Source organism: Ahaetulla prasina, chromosome 1, assembly GCF_028640845.1.
Source record: "Ahaetulla prasina isolate Xishuangbanna chromosome 1, ASM2864084v1, whole genome shotgun sequence".
Classification (NCBI taxonomy): Eukaryota; Metazoa; Chordata; class Lepidosauria; order Squamata; family Colubridae; genus Ahaetulla; species Ahaetulla prasina.
Genome location: NC_080539.1, coordinates 43,290,450 through 43,314,762, shown reverse-complemented (window position 1 = coordinate 43,314,762; position 24,313 = coordinate 43,290,450). Strand labels below are relative to the sequence as shown.

The 24,313-nt window shown below is 40.4% G+C and overlaps 1 protein-coding gene across 3 annotated transcripts in view; it reads right to left on the bottom strand.

Moving 5' to 3' along the window:
* The window catches only part of NRXN1 (neurexin 1), a 1,023,581-nt gene that overhangs the window by 612,770 nt on the left and 386,498 nt on the right, over positions 1–24,313 (bottom strand). For all 3 annotated transcript variants that reach the window (XM_058164969.1, XM_058164968.1, XM_058164970.1), the window contains one exon: positions 11,957–12,395. In XM_058164969.1, the coding sequence (XP_058020952.1) occupies positions 11,957–12,395 (439 nt within the window). The remainder of the gene's footprint in view (positions 1–11,956; positions 12,396–24,313) is intronic.

Genomic DNA, 24,313 nt, shown 5'->3' with positions numbered 1-24,313 from the left:
TGCCCCATTTTACAAACTTTCTTGTTATAGTTAATTGAATCACCAGAGTTAGCAATCTGGTTGTTAAGTGAATCTGGATTCCTCATTGACTCTGCTTGTGAGAAGGTTGCAAAAAGGGATCACATGACCTTGGGATGCAACAGCGGTCTTAAGTATGAAACAGTTGTCAAGCATCTGAATTTTCATCACACGATCATGGGGATGCTGAAAAGGTTGTAACTGTAAAAAACAGTCATAAGTCACTTTTTCAGTGCATTGTAACTTTGAATGGTCACTAAATGAACTGTTGTAAGTAAAGGACTACCTGTATTTGGGCAGTGGTTAGGAATAAAGCAGATATTCATGAGTGAACCTAGCTATCTCTAGTGAAGTTCTGATATGTGCAGAAATAGGCTGTTTTTCCTGATTATGTTTTATTTATGCATTATAAACAATAGTTACAACGGGAGGTGAAATAAAGGTTTTTCCAAATACACTTTTTCAGAAATTGCTGCAAAATTACAAATGCAATCAATTGTTTGTTTCTGTTTCTGCTGTTAAGTTCTGTTTAAGAATATTGTAATCCTATTATCCTTTACTTAGGAATAAACTTCAATGAACTCAGCAGGACTCTGATCTGAACTGGCGGTTTGAAAATTGAAATAGCCATTTATCTTCCATAGATATTTTGAATTGCTCAGAAAGAAAGAAAAAAGCACGAGAGCAGGGGCAGGTTTGGAAGAATCTGCTAGTGTGTTATTTGTGTTAATACAAATAACACACTAGCAGGTTCATTCTCATTTTCTCTCTTTCTCTCTGAATGATGGAGACGGAGCAACATTTTTGGGATGTCATGGTAAGTAATCCTATTTCTGATTTTAAAATGTGGACAACTCTGCAACTGCTCATCCATGAATGAATGTCTGGAAGAAAACCTTGATAGTCCCAAATTTTAAACATGCTTACTATGGGTAATTTTTTTTTTTATTTACATTTATATCCCGCCCTTCTCCGAAGACTCAGGGTGGCTTACAGTGTATAAGGCAATAGTCTCATTCTATTTGTATATTTACAAAGTCAACTAAATACTTGCAAGGCATAACAGACTTCAACCCACAGAGGAAACTGACTCCCAAGGAGTGGAAACCTGGTGTTTTATTTATTTTGTCATTATGATGATTGGTCATCACTTAAGTTTTTTTATTGTTTACAGATATCTAGTTAGGGCACCAATCCCTACTTCTTGGGGTTCTATCAGAGGTGGTATTCAGCAGGTTCTGACCAGTTCTGGAGAACCGGTAGTGGAAAATTTGAGTAGTTCGGGGAACCGGCAAATATCATCTCTGACTGGCTCCGCCCCCATCTATTATCTGCCTCCTGGGTCCCAGCTGATTGGGGGGGGGAATGGGGATTTTGCAGTATCTTTCCCCTGCCATGCCCACCAAGCCATGCCACGCCCACCGAGCCACGCCCACAGAAGCAGTAGTAAAAAAAAATTGAATCCCACCACTGAATAATAATAATAATAATAATTCTATGAATGAGTTCTATGAATCAGGAATACTGTGAAAAGTACTTGAATAAGTTGGAAAGTATCATATAGTCTTATACACACATATACACACACACACAGCGAGACATTAAAAAAAACCCTCCTAGATTGCATAAGGGGATAGAGAAAAGGAAAGAAATACTTCCAACAATGAAATGGATATCTGGAAAATGCTACTCTGATTGAGACTGTGATTATTCCAAGCCTCTAATTATATACTCAGGGAAAAAAAGGCATGAGCCTCCTTCCACCCTATAATTTCTAGCACTTAAACTGGAATTCAGGTTTTAATTCAAAAATTCAATGACATTTTAGCTGTTAAGTGTAGGCCTAGCAGTGAAAACAAACTGTTTATATAGTCTGGTTTACACTGGCATGTACCAGTAGAATTTGACCATATTGAATTTCTTGTCTGATTCAAAAACACAATCATGATTTTCCAGATGTTTGAATAGCAGCTTGGTTAAGGAAACCCTTGTGAAGGGCTTCCTTCTTTTTTCTTTTAACATTCTGAAGTGTTGAGCAAAACATTGAAGTGCTCAAGTAGCCTCATAACATAATTGTTACTGCTATTTTGACGGGTTGCAAAAGCCACAGACAGCAAAGCTTTGCCGAATGCTTTTGTGGGATTTCCAACCTCTTCCTTTCACCACCTCCTCTCTGCTTTACCTGCAAAGTTGGCACTGCAGCAACAGACAAACATTTCCCATAGGTATGAGTTAATGAGCCTCTTCAATTATATTCATTATCTCAGCAATTTCATTTTAACAAGTCTGCTTTGTAAAACTGAGACTTGGCAGCAATATTACATCAGGCAGTAGCAGAGGAAATGAAAGGAAATAGGGACAGTATCAGCTCTGTTAAGATGCCACTTTTGTCTGAATTGTCCCTCTTCCATTGCTCATCCAACAGTCATTAGCATTTCCACTATCTACCACTGTACTGCAGCAGAAGCAAGAAGGGGAGGGATGCCTTCAGTGGTGGGATTCAGCCAGTTAACTTTCTGAGCAGTTTGGCAAACTGGTTGTTGGAAGAAATTATTAGGGCAGAGAACCGGTTGTTAAATACTTGAATCCACCACTGGATGGCTTACTTTGGTTGCTGAGTAGTGTCCTTTTCCTTACTACACTGGTAGAATCAGTCACCAAACAGTTTACAACTTTTAAATGAAGCAGTGGTGGATTTCTACCAGTTCACCCTGGTTTCGAACCGGTAGCAAAGGTAAGTGGAACCCACTACTGAAATGAAGGTAGGATGCTTTTCCATTTGTGACTAACTGCACTTTGTTGCTTCATCTGAAACAAATTAAGTTTCTTGTAACCAATCTGGTTTAATCCTAATTTATCCAGAGAAACTATTCCAATTACCTGTAGTTTCAGATTACAGCAAAATAACTGCAGTGAGATGAAAATGAAATTGATTTCTAACATTTCCATGTATTTCTTGTTTTGCACTTCAGCTGGAAAGCCAGTCAATGGTGAAATAAGCTGAAGACTTAAAAAAATAAGCCCTTTTAATATTATTTTTAAATAATGTGTACTTTGGAAAATAGCATGTACTAACATCTATGATCCTGATAAGGCTGCCTATTATTTTCCCCAAAAAAGGTAACCCAGAGATCCATATACATAATCTTGTAACTTTCTAAATTTTTATGGAATGTGGCATTTTGTGGCCCAATGTTAAGTTAAATCAGATCTTTTATATCTGGTTCAATAAAAGTTTCATCTCAATAAAGTCACTTCCACATGTCGATTCAAATTGATAACTGTTTTGGAACTATTTCCTATGGTGCTGATTTTTATTTGCTGCTTTCTATTTGTCTCACTTGCAGTGTCATTGAGACCACTTAAGGTCCTGCAAGAGAAATGTTAGCTTGAAGTATTTAAAGGACTCTTTCAGTAGCTCAGACAAGCGGAAGAGGGATGAAACTGGCAAACGTTTTATTAGTTTTGCCTTATCTTGCTCATTGGACCAGCCATTCTACAGTGTCAAACTTCTGGGTGTCTTGTCTTGTTTTTTCTTTTTGCAGTTTTTGTTGATGCAAAACCTAAGCAAGGCAGTAGTGTTTGCTTCTCCTTCTCCTTCTCCTCCTCCTCCTCCTTCTTCTCCTCCTCCTCCTCCTCCTCTTCCACTTCCCTTTCCCCTTCCCCTCTCCCTCCTCCTCTCCTCCCCCTCTCCCTCTCCCTCTCCCTCTCCTTCTCCTTCTCCTTCTCCTTGCATTTCATGTTAGCAGAAAACAATCTCTTTGACCCTGAGCTTTTGCATAGGGAAATCAGCAGTGAGCAATTCCTGAAGTCTGTAAATATGGTATCTTTTTACTTTTACTATTTTTAATAAAATGACTAAAATTTCCTGAAGTTATATTAAACCACAGACACTCATAAACTGAAATATAATATAGGCTTTGTCTTTACATTCTAAAAAAAGAAAAAAAAATTAAGTAAAAGTAGACGAATATTGTTAGATTCGGGCAATAATGAGGCAGGAGACCAGGGTAGTGACAACAGCTCTTTACTTTATGGTGAACCCAGCAGCTCGGGCTGGGAAAACCCTCTCTTTATATACAGTTTAGCCAGAGGCTTCATCCAATCAGCAACGTGCTTTTTCCCACTCAGTTTTCCCTCCACAACTTTTAAAGATACATTACACTCCTTCCCTCCCAGAGAACACTTTACCAATATTTACATAGAATTAACATCTTATTTTTCAACGTAATCACGCAAGTAGACTGGGCGTCTCCTGACTCTTTCGGACCTGCGCAATTCATTTTCTGGGAGTGAGTCGAGCTGACCGGAGGGACTGTTTGTTCCTCTCAGCTCCTCCTCTAGGCCATCCGGCCCTGGATTATTTGCAGAGTCGTCCCTGCTGTTTTCAGGAGGAACCGGTTGGCGTCGCTGGACCTCCTGGAACTCAGATAAGTCCCGCGTTTGCCCCGGGTTTGAGTCAGCTGTGGATTCAAACATGGGATAGTCAGGGCCTGTTTCGTCTGATTCTGATTTACCGGTTATGCGTTTCCTTATTTGGTCTATGTGGCGCTTCCATACCCGGCCATCCTCTATCTCTACTAGATATGATTTTGGTCCTGTTATCTCTAGGATTTTTCCTGCTAACCAGGTCGGGCCCTCGCTGTAGTTGTGTGCCCACACTAGGTCGCCTACTGCCATCCCTCTTGTTTTACCGTGTGCCCCTTTGTAACCGTCTGGTGTGTAGTTTGGGTTTAAACGGTCTAGTGGGCACCTAAGCTTCCGACCCATTAATAGCTCTGCCGGGCTGCGGCCAGTTGTTACACAGGGGGTTCTGTGTTGGACTGCTAGGAATGTATCGATTTTGTTTGCCAATCGCCTGGCCTGATTCTGGACAATGCTTCCTTTGCGCCCGAACGAAACGTTCTGCAAGGCCGTTCGTCGCAGGGTGGAAAGGCGCCGAGAGGACATGTCGGATGCCCTCCTCTGCCAAGTACCCCTCAAACTGGGTTGCCGTGAATTGCGGGCCGTTATCGGAGACTAAAGTGTCGGGCAACCCGTGGGTTACAAATAGGTGCCGTAGGACTGAAATCACGGCCTCGGCTGTCATGGATCTCATGAGAATGATTTCCAGCCATTTGGAGTAGGCATCGACTACTACCAGAAAGGTTTGGCCGTGGAAGGGGCCGGCAAAATCGATATGGATCCTAGACCAAGGGCCCTGGGGTCTCTCCCATTCCCGAATCGGGGCCGTTGGGGGTAGCGGTCTGGACTCCTGGCAGGCCTGGCATTTCCCTACCCTTTCAGCAATTTCCAAGTCCATTAAGGGCCACCACACATAGCTTCTCGCTAGACCCTTCATTCTCACGATCCCTGGGTGGCCTTCGTGAAGGAGCTCCAATACCTTTTCCCTCAATTTCTCCGGGATCACCACTCGATCCCCCCATAGCAGGCACCCCCCTTGAGCTGAGAGTTCCCCACGTTTTTTTACAAATTCTTTAAAACGCTCGCCCGGCGCAGCGGGCCAACCTCTTTGTACCCAACCAATTACAGTCCTTATTGTAATGTCCTTGTATGAAGCCCGAGCCACCTCTTTGGATGTGACTGGGCCAGAGTCCAAAGAGTCAATTAGCAGAACTGGTGTCCCCGGAGTGGGGTCTTCGATAGTCTCTGGTAACGGGCATCTGCTCAGGGCATCTGCATGCCCTAATTCCTTCCCTGGCCGGTGTAGTAGTTTGTAAGAATACGCCGCTAGGAAGATAGTCCATCTGGTCAGTCTGGGCGAAAGTGCCACGGGCGTTGGGCGGTCGCCTGCCAACAGGCCTAGCAAGGGTCTATGGTCCGTGATGATTTCGAAATCACGACCAAATACATATTCATGGAATTTCTTTACTCCGGAGACTATAGCCAAGGCTTCCTTATCAAGCTGGCTATAATTCCTTTCAGCTGATGACATGGTTCGGGAGTAGTATGCAATAGGGGCTTCTGTGCCATTTGGCAACCTGTGGCTGAGCACAGCCCCCACCCCATAGGGAGATGCATCGCAGCTTAACACTAATGGCAGCGTGCCATTGTATTGGATAAGGAGGCTATCACTCGATAGGAGATTCTTTACCCCTTCGAATGCCCTAGCTTCCGCCTTTCCCCAAGACCATGCAGCCGTCTTTGCTAGTAATTTATGAAGCGGCTCGGCTACTGTTGCCTTATTTCTTAAGAATACCAAGAAATTGACCAGACCTAAGAATGCCTGCAACTCCGTTTTGTTCTTTGGAACCGGGGCCTTCCTGATGGCCCGTACCTTGCTTTCAGTGGGGTGAATCCCTTTCCTGTCTATCCGGTAGCCTAGGAATTCCACAGATTCAACCCCGATCTGGCATTTGTTCAGTTTAACATTGAGACCGCAGACCGGAAAATGCCCAAAACTTTTCGCAGCCTTACCCTAATTCCTCTAGATTCTCAGCGGATACCAGTACATCGTCAAAGTATGGTACCACCCTGGTAGTCCCTGCAATAGCCGCCCATTAGGTTCTGAAATAACCCTGGAGCCACACTAACCCCAAACTGTAACCGGGTACACTTAAAAGCCCTCTGTGAGTCACAATTGTCTGCGCTTGGCTGTGCTGTTATCTACAGGCAGCTGTTGATAGGCTTGGGCCAAGTCTAGCTTGGCAAAACCTGCCCTTGCCCCATTGAGTGCAGTAAGTGCTGTACCACCAGGACGGGGTAAGCACTCTTTTGCAACGCTTTGTTAAGCGTTGCCTTATAGTCAGCGCAAATCCGGACCGACCCGTCCGGTTTGACTGGGGTGACTATAGGGGTCTCCCACTTAGCATGGTCAACTGGCACTAGAATTCCCTGGTTTACTAGCTTGTCCAGTTCCCGGTCAATCCTGGGCTTTAGGGCGAACGGGACCCTCCTAGCCTTTAGACGGATAGGGGCAACTTGGGGGTCTAAGTTAAAAGAAATAGGGGTCCCCGTGTACTTGCCCAGGCAGTCTCTGAAAACATCCCCAAATTCCTTCATGAGTGCGTCTTTGAGGTTGACTTCGTTTCTGAAGATTCCAGTCACTCCCATGCCCAATGCTCGGAACCAGTCCAGTCCCAACAAGCTTGGCAGGGTCCCATCGACTATGGTGATGGGCAGAGTTTTCTTGTATTGTCCATACTCGACGTGGACGGACGTTACCTCTCGAACAGGGATGCGATTCCCTTGGTAGTCTTGTACCTTTAATTTCTGTGTTTTCAGCTTGCGCTTTGCGAGGGCGGGTAAGGCTTTCACGAGAGTGTCCCAGGACATGATCGTGATCGCTGAGCCGGTGTCCACCTCCAATCGGCACGGCACCCCCTCAATCTTTGTTTTCGTAAAGATTTTTTTTTCTAGGCGTGTTGCTGCGTGACCCACTCTCACGACAGTCTGATTCAACTTCGCCTTTTTGAATTGACCAATCACGGGCCGCCGCCGCGTTCCGCGCTCTGGTTGGTCAGTTTGAATTTTTGGCGGGAAGGTTGGGGTGCTCGACAGACCTGTGCTATGTGCCCCTTCCTTTCGCACCGCCGACAAGTCGCATCCTTAAATTTGCATTGTTGTCGTTGGTGTTGCCCTCCACAACTCGCGCAGTCACCCCGGTCTTCTTTCTCCGGCCTCCCGGTGTGGAAGACTCCTTCCTCCTCCTCCTCTTCCTCCTCCTCCTCCTCCTCCTCCTCCTCCTCCTCCTCCTCCTCCTCCTCCTCCTCCTCCTCCTCCTCCTCCTCCTCCTCCTCCTCCTCCTCCTCCTCCTCCTCCTCCTCCTCCTCCTCCTCCTCCTCCTCCTCCTCCTCCTCCTCCTCCTCCTCCTCCTCCTCCTCCTCCTCCTCCTCCTCCTCCTCCTCCTCCTCCTCCTCCTCCTCCTCCTCCTCCTCCTCCTCCTCCTCCTCCTCCTCCTCCTCCTCCTCCTCCTCCTCCTCCTCCTCCTCCTCCTCCTCCTCCTCCTCCTCCTCCTCCTCCTCCTCCTCCTCCTCCTCCTCCTCCTCCTCCTCCTCCTCCTCCTCCTCCTCCTCCTCCTCCTCCTCCTCCTCCTCCTCCTCCTCCTCCTCCTCCTCCTCCTCCTCCTCCTCCTCCTCCTCCTCCTCCTCCTCCTCCTCCTCCTCCTCCTCCTCCTCCTCCTCCTCCTCCTCCTCCTCCTCCTCCTCCTCCTCCTCCTCCTCCTCCTCCTCCTCCTCCTCCTCCTCCTCCTCCTCCTCCTCCTCCTCCTCCTCCTCCTCCTCCTCCTCCTCCTCCTCCTCCTCCTCCTCCTCCTCCTCCTCCTCCTCCTCCTCCTCCTCCTCCTCCTCCTCCTCCTCCTCCTCCTCCTCCTCCTCCTCCTCCTCCTCCTCCTCCTCCTCCTCCTCCTCCTCCTCCTCCTCCTCCTCCTCCTCCTCCTCCTCCTCCTCCTCCTCCTCCTCCTCCTCCTCCTCCTCCTCCTCCTCCTCCTCCTCCTCCTCCTCCTCCTCCTCCTCCTCCTCCTCCTCCTCCTCCTCCTCCTCCTCCTCCTCCTCCTCCTCCTCCTCCTCCTCCTCCTCCTCCTCCTCCTCCTCCTCCTCCTCCTCCTCCTCCTCCTCCTCCTCCTCCTCCTCCTCCTCCTCCTCCTCCTCCTCCTCCTCCTCCTCCTCCTCCTCCTCCTCCTCCTCCTCCTCCTCCTCCTCCTCCTCCTCCTCCTCCTCCTCCTCCTCCTCCTCCTCCTCCTCCTCCTCCTCCTCCTCCTCCTCCTCCTCCTCCTCACCGTCCAACTCGGCCTGGACCTCTTCATTGTGGACCGGGGTTGATTTCGCACCAGCCATTGGTGCGACCTGCTTTTGTAGGGTTTCCGCCGCTTGGGTAGACATCTCATTAGCCCTGGCTTCATCCAAGGCGTTTGCCAGCATCAAGTTGCTTTTGGACAGCAGCCGCCATCGCAAACGGATGTCCCTGACCCCACGAATGAGTTGCTCCAGCAATGCCTCTTCCAAGTCTCGGAACTCGCAATGGTTCGTGGCTTTCCTCAGGGCTGCCATGTATACGCTGATGGACTCGCCCTCTTGCTGCCTACGCTCCCTGAATTCACGTTGCACATACTTGGACGGCGTTGGTGCATAATGGGCTTTCAATATGGTCTGTAGAGTCTGCCACGGCACCGATTGTACCGGCGTTGGCTCCGCCAACGATTCTGCGGTGTCAAAAACCTCTGGACCGCAGTGGCTCAGGAAATACGCTCGCTTCCTGTTGTCTGAGACTCCTTGAAGTTTGTTCGCCTCGAGGAAACACTTGAAACGAGCCATGTATGACCCCCATTTTTCCTTAGCTGGGTCGAATGGCGCTGGCGGTGTGTAGCTGGACATTGCTGCTTTCCGCCCCTTGTTTGCTGGGTTCGCGTCTTCCTGGTGAATTCAGCTTTTTTCCTGGCGCTCTTAGCCTCGAGATCCCACCTTCGTCGCCAGTGTTAGATTCGGGCAATAACGAGGCAGGAGACCAGGGTAGTGACAACAGCTCTTTACTTTATGGTGAACCCAGCAGCTCGGGCTGGGAAAACCCTCTCTTTATATACAGTTTAGCCAGAGGCTTCATCCAATCAGCAACGTGCTTTTTCCCGCTCAGTTTTCCCTCCACAACTTTTAAAGATACATTACAAATATAACCTAGTTATAGAAGCTAGTATCTTTTCCTTAGGAAGTTAAATAGCAGCCCTTGAAAGTAATTTTCAGCAATTAACTGAACATGAGAGTTTAAACATATACACATCCAAAGCTATTACATTATTCTCTTCCAGGATAAGCAGTTTTATGTAGTAGAAAAGGGAATAAGAAATAAGAAGCCTTACTTTAACACAATTCACTATATGTCTCCTTAACTTAACTATTTTTGCAAACCATTTTTGCTTCTACTACCTCTATAGAATGCTTTACATATTGCCTTAAAAAAAAAAAAACTTCTGAGCTCTCTTTTCCAGGATCTCATCAACTTCATTCAACCATAGCTTTCCTGATCTTTTATTCCTCTCAATTCTTTCACTCTTCTTACATGTATTTGTTTTGCAATTCTGTTGTGCCTTAACATTTATGTATCATTTTTCCTCTTTAGGAAACATTTCTCTAAGATACGTGAAAATCTTATTATTTACCACAGATAGAACCTATAAACATTGTGGTAAATTAAATTCATTCATTCCATCAATCAGTCAATTTCTGTAGCTACCCAACTCAACAAAATTAATCTGGGTGGCTTAAATTCTATAGTATAATAGAACATTCCTTGCAATATGATACGTTCCTTTCAGTTTCAGGTCAAAGTTGAATCCAAGGTACACTTTATAAATAAAGGCTTTATCTGTAAGGAACAATATAAAGTACATATTTCACCTATCTTTGGTTTTTCCCCCCCATTATACATAATTTATAATTCTTCACTCACTTTTTGCTTTCATTTTTAATAACTAATTTTCAGATCCTTATTCCATTATACAATCAAATATTAACCATATTTTTTGTTCTCAGATTATTCTGCATACAAATATGTATATACATCCATACTCCCAACCAACACACTTCTAATATCACCACGAGCATCCCTTACACATTAATCCATAAATTCATTAAAAAAACCAATGTATCTAAATGTTAAATGTATTGAACAACCAAGAAATTGTTTATCTTACACCTTGATCAATAATGAAATATTCACTAAACATTCCATCTATTTTCACACATTGCTTTCTTCTATATATTTCAGTGATTGTCTTTTGCAATCAGCCTTCAACTCCATATTCATACAAAAAGTTTCATAATTCAAGCCTATTCACTTTATAACGTACTTATTCTAAACCTACAAATATGCAGTAAACCTTCTTTCACATTCATGTAATTCTCATTGTCTTGCTGAAGAGCTAAAATTCTATCTGTGCACCTCCAGCCTGGCATGAAATTACACTGGTCTTCCTAGGTTTTGCTTTAGTAAAACAGAATATTAACAGCATTCGTCCAGTTGCTAGGAAGCAAACAAGTTACACAGCCACACCATAAACAAACCATATCCACATATTAGCATTTCTCCAGTTGTTCCTTTTTCTTCCATAAAGAAGAAAAGAAGTGTGGAAAGCCTAGGTGAAAAATTTATGTGCTATTTTATTTTTACTGGTTATATTTTAGTAGAAGAATCCCAAAAAATAAATTGTGCACATCTCATAATGTAATATTTTGTTGTAAAAAACTATTCCCATGAAAATCTGATTCAACTCTGATTTGATTCTTTTTTCCTCAGCAGAGATTAATCCATACAATATATGAAGAAATTAATAGTACAACTAACAGCAATCATAATGTAACTATTTTATCATACTTACAATTACACCAATTTGTTTTCTAATGTTTTATGCATATATAGATGCATTTCCTTGATGCATTATGATTCATTCAGTGCCAATTGTTCATTGATCATTTCTTTTTCAACAAGTTAAAATTTTTGAAAAAAAAATGAATAGTGTACAACTACTAATGGATCAATTCAGTATCTGAAGAAAAATGGAATCATTTCATGTGTGATGTAAAGGATACCAATAGTTCACAGGTCTTTTATGTTGTTGTTGTTGTTTTTATTATTTTTATATTATTCTCCATAACTTTTTTGTGTTGGGGCAGTATATGAGAATTACATTTCCTAATAATTACTGAAAATACTCACAAAATAAGCATCATTTTATTATCTGCTGAGTACTGCTCAAACTTTCGAACTTGTTCAGGAAGACAATTAAAAAAACTAATTAAGTATTTCAAAATATAAGTTGCTTTGCTGTTCTAGAATACGTTGTGGTTTGCCAACAGCCTGCAGAGCTGGCAGCAGAGTCAGACCGTGAGGAAGCTGGGGAGGAACATGGGCCAGATCACAACAGAATAATACTGAATACACATTTTTCTCTTGTATTTTTTATACGATGAAGGATTTAAAGTTCATGAGCATTTTTGTCAAAACTTACCAGATCGTCCGTCTCTTTGAAAGTCAACATGGTACCACTCTCCATCATTCACTTTTTTCTGCAAAGCTTTTATTTTAATTGTTCCAGATCCCATATCTAAAAGCAGGTAGAGGTGCCCATCAAGCATTTCAATGGCAAAGAAGTCAACTTTAACCATTTGTGGATGTTTTGCATCTTTCTGATGTCGTGGTTTTCCATGGCTGAAGAGAATCAGCCCATTGGGTTCAGTAGTGCGAAAGTCAAAGGATATTGAGCCTGTTTTTTTGGCATTCCATTTAGGCAAAGAAATAAAGGATTCTGGTGTTTCAAAAGTGATTGGATCCAAGGTTGCCACATTTTCACACTTAAATGCCACGACACCGTGGATCTTCATCTTAGGATCTCCTTGTTTGGCCAGCCGAGACAATTCCAGTCTTACATCATTGTTTTTATAAACAACCTACAAGCAAAACACGGTAATTACCAGAATGAATTAAACTGTATAAATCAGTCTGAATATTAATTACATCCTTACATTGTATAAAATGCCATATTATCAGGTTAAATAACACATTTTTTTAAATTTCACATAAATTAGAGTATGTCTCCCTGAACCTGAATTTCATCTCTGATTGGAATTCATTCTGTAGTTTAAACTCTGAAAATTAAATTACGACAAAATTTCCTTCATTTTGTCATTTCTTCCACTAAAAACAAAGTACCACCTTAATGAAATTTTGGTCCATCCAGTTCTCTTTATTAGGTATTGAACTAAAACAATAGCTAAATTTATCTGTGGGGCTGGGAGTTTAATTCTTTATCCCATCTCTCTATAAAAGATTACAACTTCTTATTCAATATGCAATAATATGCCAATATACTGTAATAGTAGTAGATTGTATAGTTCCATGGATACAATATCACATCTTTACATATGCATGGCAATTTCTCCTTAGGTACAAGAATTAAGACATAGATACACTCTAGGGAAAAAAATAGCACAATGACAAAAATAATATCAATTAATGGTTGAATAATTTAAAGATATCCTCTTAATTTCTATACTTAAAACTCTCCAGTTTGAATCTGGGTTGATTTATCCCAGCCTGAAACAATTCATTTGTAAAATCTTTCTTAGCACCCCTAAAGTGTTATTTTAGCCAAAATTCAAAACATTCAAAATATCAGTTTTTCCCCAGTCCACAGTTAAAAGAAAACTGTTCATCAGAACTTCCAAAATGCAAGAGTTTATTCCAGATTTAAAATATATTTTATGGTTAATATGCACTCCTATAAACATCCATTGATATTAGTAGCTATTGAGGGGGATATCCATTGACCACATGTCCTGAATTTCAGTATGTTTTGTTTCAATGGATGACTTTCAGTTCTAAAACACTAAAAAATTATTTTGATCCACCTAACAAATAATGTTTGTGATTTTAAATACCTTTATCATGCCTCCCCTTTCTCTCCTTCAGTCCAACCTAAAGGGCCTTGATTCCTGTAGTCTTTCTTTTTAGAGAATTACTTCATCACTGACCTATTTTATACTTTATACTTTTCTTTTTAAGATGCAGTGATTATAATTGTTTTCTCTCTCTGTGTCTCTCTGTCTCTGTCTGTCTGTCTCTCTCTCTCTCTCTCTCTGTCTTTCTCTCTACACACACACACATATACATAAACACACACACACACACACACACACACACACACACACACACATATACCATGTTTCCCCGAAAATAAGACCCTGTCTTTTACTTTTTTTGCTACCAAAAAAAGGCACCAGGTCTTATTTTGGGGGGATGTCATACACTGACTAACCTCACTTGTGCATGTCATCTCCGGTGTCCTTTTTGCTGGCAGAGGCCTTCAAGAACTTATTTAGGGCTTATTTTGGGGAGTAGGGCTTATATGGGCATATGTGTAAAAATCAAGCTAGGACTTACTTTCAAGGAAGGTTGTATTTTGGGGGAAACAGGGTATACACACACACACACACACGTATACACTCTATCTATCTATCGACTCTTATAGGTTTATATAATGGCATTATGATGTTCTTTTTCAATTCCCTTTCTAAGATTTCAAACATGTTTTTTTCCCCATTTTTATGACAGTTGCACACTGGATTGACATACTAATTGAGTTGTCCACTGAGACTACCGACCAATGTCTTGCTTAGTTATTCTGAACAAAAATCTCATTACTATAAAGGTGAAGGTTGTGTTTTTCATGGTAAAATGATTCATTTTATACTTGTTTACATTTGTTGAAATTGCAGCACTTAGAAAATATGGGAAATCTGACCGTTGGCATTCAAGCACATTCCCAAACAACTAACCTGGAGAACTATGCTTTATAATAACTATTTCAAGCTGAACTGATACATTTTATAATATGAAAGTCATAGTGGTTTTTATCCCTGGATGAGATAATATTCTTTTTATAGGGACAAAAATATGTGTCTCTGACTATTGAATCATAGTGAAGGTACTTTCCCTCATAATCCCAGGAAACTAAAAATATTAGTTGAAATATGCATGGCTACAGTAAAATAATAGGATAAGGCTGCTAATGCTATATACTCTCTCTTATTTGTTCAACCTATATGCCGAATATATTATATTCTATTCATATATATATGTATGTATATAGAATATACATACATATATATATATATAAAATTGGAAGTGTCTTGGCGACGTTTCGACGAAGTCTCATTCGTCATCTTCAGGCTTCAGCTTCGTGCTTCTGGGAGCATGACGAATGAGACTTCGTCGAAATGTCGCCAAGACACTTCCAATTTTACGCAGGAGAAAACCCGAATAACCAAAGACCTACATACAAACACCCGCAAAAACCTCAGAAAACAAATATATATATAAAATTTGAAGTGTCTTGGCGACGTTTCGACGAAATCCCATTCGTCATCATCAGGCTAGGTGCTTACAGCTTCCTATTTGTAGGACAAATGTATGATCGCTGCTGTTTCTTCCTTTTAACTGCTAGTGGGGGTTTGAACTGATTGGTTGGAAGCTTGGCTGTGTTCTGATTGGGTGGAGGTGTGTTCTGATTGGTTGGGAGTTTGGCTGTGCTCTAATTGGATGGTGGGGTTGGCTGTGCTCTGATTGGCTGGGGGTGTGTTCTGTTGGGGGGGGCTTAGTTGTGCTAGGTTGGTTTGAGATGCAGGGGGATTTGAATTGGTGAGTTGCATTGCTGTTGTTTGGCTTCGCGTTTGTGGTCGTGCTTCATCTTCATGGTGGGTGTCAGTCTGCTGCATGTATGGATTGGAGGGGTTTGAAATGGCTAATGATGCAGCTGCGGTCTGGCTTCTGGTCCGTGGTCGTGCTTCATTATCGGTGTGGGTTTGAGTTTGCTTTCTGTATGGATGTGTGGTGGTGACATGCTGTGTGGCACTCACGAGTGTGGGTCTTGCGTCATTCTTCATGTTAGGGACTCGTTTGTCGATAAGGGCGGGTTTCCAAATGGCTGGTAGGCGGGAGGTATCATCTCGTTTATTCATGCTGTGTGGGCGTTTTTCTATCTCGATGGCTTCTCTGATTATTCTGTTGTTAAAGTGTTCAGTTTTGGTGATAGTTCTGGTATTTTTAAAATCAATTTTATGTCCTGTGGCTTCCAACCAATCAGTTCAAACCCCCACTAGCAGTTAAAAGGAAGAAACAGCAGCGATCATACATTTCTCCTACAAATAGGAAGCTGTAAGCACCTAGCCTGATGATGACGAATGGGATTTCGTCGAAACGTCGCCAAGACACTTCAAATTTTACGTGGGAGAAAACCCGAATAACCAAAGACCTACATACAAACACCCGCGAAAACCTCAGAAAACAAATATATATATATATATATATATGTTTTCTATATATATATATATGTATATAGAATATACATACATACATATATATATATATATATAAAGAAAGCTCATTTGGAAGAGAGTGGTTTTAAATTGAATGACAAAACATCAATTATCTGTGCTATGTTGGTGACAATAACCTGAAAATACAAAGAAGCTTAAAACTCTACTAATAAACGTCGAGGACATAATGAACAAATGGGAATAAAGTTAAATATAAAGAAGACCAACTAACAGCAACTGATATAACTACAACCACCCATTGAATTGTCAAAGAAGCTATTGAAATGATGGATGAAATGATGCTGAGTAGCTTCTTCCTTTCAGATAAAATATTATCAGCAGTCCCAAAATATCCTGCAGACTGGCACTTTTGTCAAAATAGCCATAACGTTCTTGGAAAAGATATTCCAAGCTGTAATATTTTATGCATGCATGCATACATACATACATATATACATACATATTCATGTAAATTTATATTTATAAAGATCAGAACATTGCAAGAAATTATATTCACAATGACACTCTATGGAGGCAAAAGTTGAATTTTTGAAGAATTTGGATAAGAAGAATATTATCTTTTTGACCATTGGTGTTGGAAAAAAATATTGTGGATAGCAAAAAAAAAACAACCCCAAAAAACCCCCAACAAGTGACCATTGAACAAGTCCACCCAGACTTCTCACTCAAAGCATAAATGACCTGGCTCAAATTATCCTACTTTATGTGAAAACCTAGCTCCCTAGATAAGGTGCTAATGATGAAAAAGGTGAAAAGAAAGATAAGAAGATGACAACCAGTTCTCTTTGCTGTCAAACTATTTAACACCACAGATAATACATCTACCATTCAAAAAGACCTTGATCATCTAACTGCTTGGTCTAAAAGTTGGCAACTCCAAATCTCAACCAGCAAATGCTCAGTCTTACATATTGGAAAAAAGAACCCAAACACTAAGTACATGCTTGATTGATATTACCTTACAGATGACCCCCACCCTGTTAAAGACCTTGGAGCTTTCATATCAAATTATCTAAGTGCCAAAGCCCACTGCAACTACATAGCAAAAAAGGCTCTAAGAGTTGTAAACCTAATCTTGCGTAGCTTCTTTTCCAAAAACACTACACTACTAACCAGAGCATATAAAACATTTGCTAGACCAATTCTAGAATACAGCTCACCTGTCTGGAACCCTCACCACATTTCTGACATCAATACAATTGAACGTGTCCAGAAATATTTTACAAGAAGAGTTCTTCACTCCTCTGAAAACAACAAAATACCTTATCCCACCAGACTTGAAATCCTAGGTTTAGAAAACTTAGAACTCCATTGCCTTCGACAAAACCTAAGTTTAACTCATAGAATCATCTATTGTAATGTCCTTCCTGTTAAAAACTACTTCAGCTTTAATTGCAATAATACAAGAGCAACCAATAGATTTTAACTTAATGTTAACCGCTTTAATCTAGATTGCAGAAAATATGTCTTCTGTAACAGAATCATCAGTGCTTGGAACACTTTACCTGACTCTGTGGTCTCTTCCCATAATCCCAAAAGCTTTAACCAAAAACGTTCTACTATTGACCTCCCCCGATTCCTAAGAGGATCATAAAGGGCGTGCATAAGAGCACAAACGTGCCTACCGTTGCTGTCCTATTGTTTTTCTTTTTTTCTTCATATATATATATATATACACATAATCTTTTTGTGCTTATATATATTGTTGTGACAAATAAAATAAATAAATAAATAAATAAATAAATAAATAAATAAATAAATAAATAAATAAATATGAGATAGATGGATTCAGTCACAGTGGCAATGGGTGTAATACTGGAAGGCCTAAAAGTACAGTTTAAGGGCAGAGCATCACAAAGAAAATCTATGTGATCACTAAAAGTTGACACCAACTTGTTAGCACATAATCAGCATATTCAAGTTATTTTTTATACAATAAAGCAAAACTTTAGGTATGCTTTCTAGAGACTCTACAAAAGTAGTAATCAATTGTAATTTGAATGTGCGCAAAAGAAAAAAATAAATGCACATTAGCAGATAAGCCATATTCACTAAACAAGTTATAGGAACATGAATGTTCTTGGGAGCTGGAACAAAGGCTTGCTTGAACTTAGGAAGTTTGGGGCAGAATGAAGCAAGAATTCCCATCCATGTGAAAACAGGTTATCTATATGGAGAAATTTCCCTAAAGAGAAATTTCCTGACAGTTAGAACAATTAGTGGAACAACTTGCCTCCAGAAGTTGTGAATGCTTGAACACTGGAAGTTTTTAAGAAGATATTGAATAACGATTTGTCTGAAGTGGTATAGGGTTTCCTGCCTAGGCAGGGGGTTGGACTAGAAGACCTCCAAGGTTCCTTCCAACTCTGCTATTCTGTATATGTAGTAGGCTAAAAGAAACTATCAGTTTTGCTGCAATTTGAACTACAACAGAGCAGAGTCAAAAATGAATTTCCTCAACTCCAGAAGCAGATATCGTGGATTCGATAACATCCAGAATTGATCCCAAAGTGTTGAAATATATATATATATATTGTTTACATGGCTACCCATTTCACAAAACATAATAACTATGGGTTGCATACAGTAATTAATTAAAACAATAAACATATAAAATATATTATTAAAATGTAAAAAAAAGAAAAGAAAATCCCAAAAAGCACAAAAGAGTAGATGTTAACTGAATGTTAATGTTAAAAATATTACTGTAGAAATGCTCTTAATCAGCAGTGTTGGGAAGATATTCTTGTTTGTTTGAGAAACCACTTCCAACTCCAGAAGTGATTTATTTATGTGTATTTATATTCAGTGACTAAGGTTCTGATCTATATCAGGGGTGTCAAACTGGCGGCCAGCAGGTGAGATGCGTCACACACAGGCCATACCCATCCCAGCTCTTCAAAGTGGAAAAATGTCATGAAGTCACCTGACAGCAACGTAAAGCTGCGAGTTTTACACCCGTGATCTATATGATCAGGTTGATGCAGCACAATTAGAGGCCATTAACATTTTTTAAAGGCAGAAACACATCACATACTCTTTTATCCACCTCAGCTCCCAGGAGAGCAAGCGTCTTTTTCTGCTATGCCTTAAAAGTAGCATTTTCCAGGTTTTGTGCCAGTGTAAATTATATAGTCTGGTTCAATTTGATGCAGTGATTAAGATGCACTTACCCTACCTGCCTAGAAACCCAAGTCTGCCTTACATATAAAATCTGGCTGGATAACCTTAGGTCAGTCACTCTCTCTAAGCCCATGATGTCAGGCTCCAGGACAAGCCAGGCAATCAACTCCTAGTACAAGTGTCCAATACTTTTTCTCCTTAGTTATTTGTCTTCTTTAACTAGTGGTGTTGTGGTCCTGGTTTCTAGCTTGTGCTGTAACCACTAGACCAGGAGTCCCCAACCCCTGGGCTGAGACCTACTACTGGGCCATGGCCTGTTCCAAACTGGGCTCGCAAGCAGAGGGGGAGCATGTCCTTGAGTGCAAAGCCCTTCCTCCACCGGGGAGCACTAGACCAAATTGACTCCCTTTTAATACACCTTGCTTTTGAGTCCTAGAGTTTTTCAAGATACCACCATATATTGGAAGCAAATATCACATTCACAAAGTATTGTGTTTTATATTATTTTTATAGTTATATATTTATTTATTCAATGTATATGCCATTCATCTTGTGGTTCGAGGGGACTCTGAGTTATCCTTGGTGCTCTCTGAGCTTGGTGGTTTTCTTGCAGACATTTCATTACCAAACTAGATAGCATCCTCAGTGCCATTTTCCTGCCTTAGAAGCAAATAGCTTCTTCCTTCCATTTGGCAAGCCAAGATATTTTTGCAGCTAAGTGAATTTGACAAGAACCTTCTCTGACAAAATACTACTTTAGCTGACCAATTAAATAACCTAATAATTGCTGCCTGTGTGTTTCACCCCAGATCATTCTGTGCATCCTTGTTATTGTCCAATAGTAGAGCTGCGATTACTTTCAAAGAAAGGCTTTCAAGGAAAGGCTGGGATGACATCCAAAAAGTAGAGCAGCTACTGCAAAGACAGGATTCAAATGCAATATATTCTCCTTACCATCTTCTCAATTGCTTTTGCATTCATTTCCTACTACTGTCCTCTTTACTCTTCCTATTCATCTAACCACTTTTAAACTGAATAATAAAAGTATGGTTAGCCAACCAAATAGATTTATGAGCCACTTTTCAAAGCATTTTTTTTCACAGGTTAACTTATAAAACAGGTGTTTTATTGCCTTGGGTGTGCTTATTATCAGAATTTTTCTTTTGAATAAAAAGGGTGTTCTTCTGTGTTCAATGAAAAACCAAATAGGCCCCTTTGACTGACTGTTCCATTTCATAATATTTTTAAGCAGGAGATTAACCAACATTTTAAAGAGGCTTTCTATGGAAGTGAAACTTCCTGCATAGTTGAAATATAGCCTATGACAATACACTCATATGTTACAACTAATTATATGAAGAAGTGTTGAGACAATATATGTTGTTTCTATAACAAAAAAAAAGATGTTTCCTTCACTCATCTGCTGAAATTCTGCAGAGAATATTCACAGAATATCTATTTTAAAATGCACTTTCAAAAAATGGCAACAAATGGAATTTAATGCAAACAATATATATGCATTTATTTATTTGTTTGTTTGTTTTTATATTTATTTATTTATTTATTTATTTATTTATTTATTTATTTATTTATTTATTTATTTATTTATTTATTTATTTATTTATTCTGTTCTAACATAACGGATGCTCAAAGATTGCCTGGACATAACTCTGCAGTTTTCTTGGCAAGGTTTGCAGAAGTGATTTGCCATTGTGTTCTTCCTAGGGCTAAGAGAAAGTGACTGGCCCAAGATCACCCAGCTAGTTTCGTGCCCAAGGCAGGACTAAACCTCATGGTCTCCCAGTTTCTAGGCTGATGCCTTAACTACTACACTGAACTGACTCTTGTGCATTTATTAATATACCTTAAAATACATTTGCTTATGTGAACAACTTAACACAACAGGAAGCATAATATCTTACATATATCCAGATCGTAGATATTGGAATGTGAACTTTTTGTGGGATAAGGGTATGATTGGCACCTTTCAGATGGATTAGATTGAACCTCCTGGTTTTTCTAGCTGGATAGATTAAAGTTAAGAAAGCAGGGCTTTCTCTACGTGAAAATAGAAATTGTAAAGAAATTGCATGAAAGAGGCTTTTATGTTATGATTTTATATTCAAAGATTTTGAAAATTTCCATTTATTTTGGTGATAAAATAATGTTATTACATTGCTTATTATTTTATATTAGTATAACTTTTTAATAATTTTATAATTTACTTCTTAAAGTATTTAAGTACCTTAATAGTATTTAAAGCATATATGCAGTTCCTTCTCACAGCAAGATATGTTTACTCCAGAATATTTAATTGAACTTACTCTCACATAATTATAGATAAGACTTCATATTGTAGTAAAATCCTGATTTGCTAAACTAAAATCCATTACATGGAAGGTTTACTGCAACTGGCTTACTTTTCTTACATCAGAACATTTGTAAATAGCATTGGTGAAAAGCTATATCAGTACTTCTGGTTTACTAATCAAAAAGCAATTTCTATAAATGATACTTACCCATGAACTATCTTCAAACACAATAATTTGGTGACCCATAAAGATGCTCTGAAAAATTATACCTGTGTCTCCTCCTCTCCCAGTTTGGCTTTGGTTCTTCATTGTCTTAAGTGGAAATATCCTTCCCCCTCCAAATTGTTTGAACCTTGATCTTTTTAATCTAAGGATTTTGGACATCAGAATCCTGAATGCAGGGCAAGTGCTTTATCTTTTTTTTTTTTAATTTGCATTTATATCCCGTCCTTCTCCGAAGACTCAGGGCGGCTTACACTATGTCAGCAATAGTCTTCATCCTATTTGTACATTTATATACAAAGTCAACTTATTGCCCCCAGCAATCTGGGTCCTCATTTTACCTACCTTATAAAGGATGGAAGGCTGAGTCAACCTTGGGCCTGGTGGGACTAGAACCTGCAGTAATTGCAGGCAGCTGTGTTAATAACAGACTGTTTTACCAGTCTGAGCCACAGAGGCCAGAGGCCTATCTTGTTGTGGCAGGTTATGGTTAAAGTTTACATGAAATCTCTATATACTACAGAGTTATGATTAAGCTATGATGGTCAAGGGGATGCAAAAAAAGATCCAGATTTATGTTCTTCAAGATCAATGTATTAGATAAGATCTCATGTCCAAGTAAATCTTTCACTTTCTGAAATGTTTTTATTCCACATACTGAATAGTATACTCAGCCTCTATCACTGAAATGCAACAATGTTGTTTAATGTGATTGGCTTTCTGATCAATAGGAAAGAATCCATCTATTATTTATAAAGAGGAAGTGCCTGAATAAAAAAAAAATAACAGATTGTGGACCTATTTGAACAACCATTTACGTGCAGTAAATCCTTCTAATTCCTGCATAAATCACCCCTTGCCAATAACTCATTATATGATCCAAAATCCTTCACATAAAAGAACCATGTTTTCTAGAAGCCACCATAAATTGTTTTTCAGGATTTTACTGATGTGTGCAAAACTGTCAGTCTTGAATGTAATAGTAGCTCTGAATGGAATTATATCAGGGAACTATATATGCAGCACTCTTGCAAGGAGATTTAAATATATATTTGCAGCATTTCTAGGATGATGTACTCCCACTGGACTATGGCAATGAATTATAAAACAGTAACAGTGCAATTCAAGCAATACAATGGATTTTAAAGATTCTTATAAGAATAATAAAAACATCATCATTTGGCTTCAGCTAAAAACAAAAACATGATAGAATAAAATTATTTTCCCTTGCATACAGCCTTTTGGAGAAGTAGCAAGCTATCTTCAGATAGCTTCTTGTACCTCCAGAGCCATATAATTTTAATTTTATAAATTAAATGAATCAATCCCTGCTTAAAAAAAGCTTTGTGCATCTAACTTTGAATTACTTTCCTATCCCATTCCATCTCTCTCTTCATTCCTTTTGCAATATACTGTATTCCAAATCTGAATTATGTTTCTTTTAACAGTAATAGTTAAATAAAATATTGTATATGTTTGTCATTTTTCTGACTATTATCTCAATAAGCAACATTCTTAGTGAGCACCACAAGACAAAGATAAAGCCACTTTCCAATTTGAAAATCCAGATGTGAAATGGGTTGGTCAGTCTTTAGATCTTTTCCCACTTTATCTCATGATAGTATAAATATGACCTAGCTTTTTCTTTACTTTGCCATACATCCTTCATCTCAGCCTGAGCCCATGAAATTAGATTGGCAAAAATCATAACTGAACTAGCATTTTACTCCTTATGCTGACAGCAAACAACAACAGTAACAAGGTGTGCAAAATTAGATGTGCTTCACTGCCCAATCCATTTGTGATGAACTTAGGTGTCCTAGAGCAGGGATGTCAAACTCGATTTCATTGAGGGCCGCATCAGGGTTGTGTTTGACCTCAGGGTGGCTTAGGTGGGCATGGCCAGCTCGATGGCACTCGTGTCAGGGGCACATGTGGTGGCCAAGTCCTAAGGCAGGACTTCCCTCAGACCCTCTCTCCCTCTCATTATAAGCTTCCTTCCTTCCTCGCTCCCTCCCTCCCTCCCTCCCTTCCCTCGCTCCTTTCTTCCCTCCCTCCTTCCTTCCTTTTCTCCTTTTTCTTTCCCTCTTAATTCTCCTTTCTTCTTCCTTCCCCTCTTTCCTTCTTTTTCCTTCCTTGCTCTCTTCCCATATTTCCTTCTTTTTCTTTGTCTTTCCTTTTTCCCTTTCTCCTTTCCTATCCTTTCTTAGATGCTCAAATGCAAAAAGGGAAACATTTCTCCTTTTGTTTTGTTTTTAGTTTGTTTTGCTAGCCCTCTGCCAGCAAAAATGGAGCCTAGGGGGCCCTATGTGGCCCCTTGGGCCCCATTTTTGGCCATGACAGCCACCTGAAGCCCTCTGCCAGTGAAAACAGAGCCCGGGGGACACACATGGCCCTCCTGAGCTCTGTTTTCACTGGCAGAGGCACTGCTGGCCAGTCCTTTGCTGTTTCCAGAGCGGCTCCACTGGCCAGATGTAAGCACCCCATGGGTGGGATCCAGCCTGTGGGCCTTGAGTTTGACACCCCTGTCCTAGAGCAAGGGTTGGGGGAGGGCTTATTGACTGTTTCAGGCTGATGTAGCCTGATCTCTTCAATCTTAAATCAGGCTGTAGAAAGAACAATAAAAGATCACCATCAGCAGCACCATCAGCAGCACCAAGAACTTTGCAGAATTGTGGAGTTGCACAAAGACACTTATTGTCATGCTGACTTGCTTTATCTCATTCCCAGGTTTAATTCCACAGAGGCAGCAGGTTTTGCACAAAGCTGAAATTAGGCAACACTGAAATCATGTGTAAATGGTTTTCCTTGGCT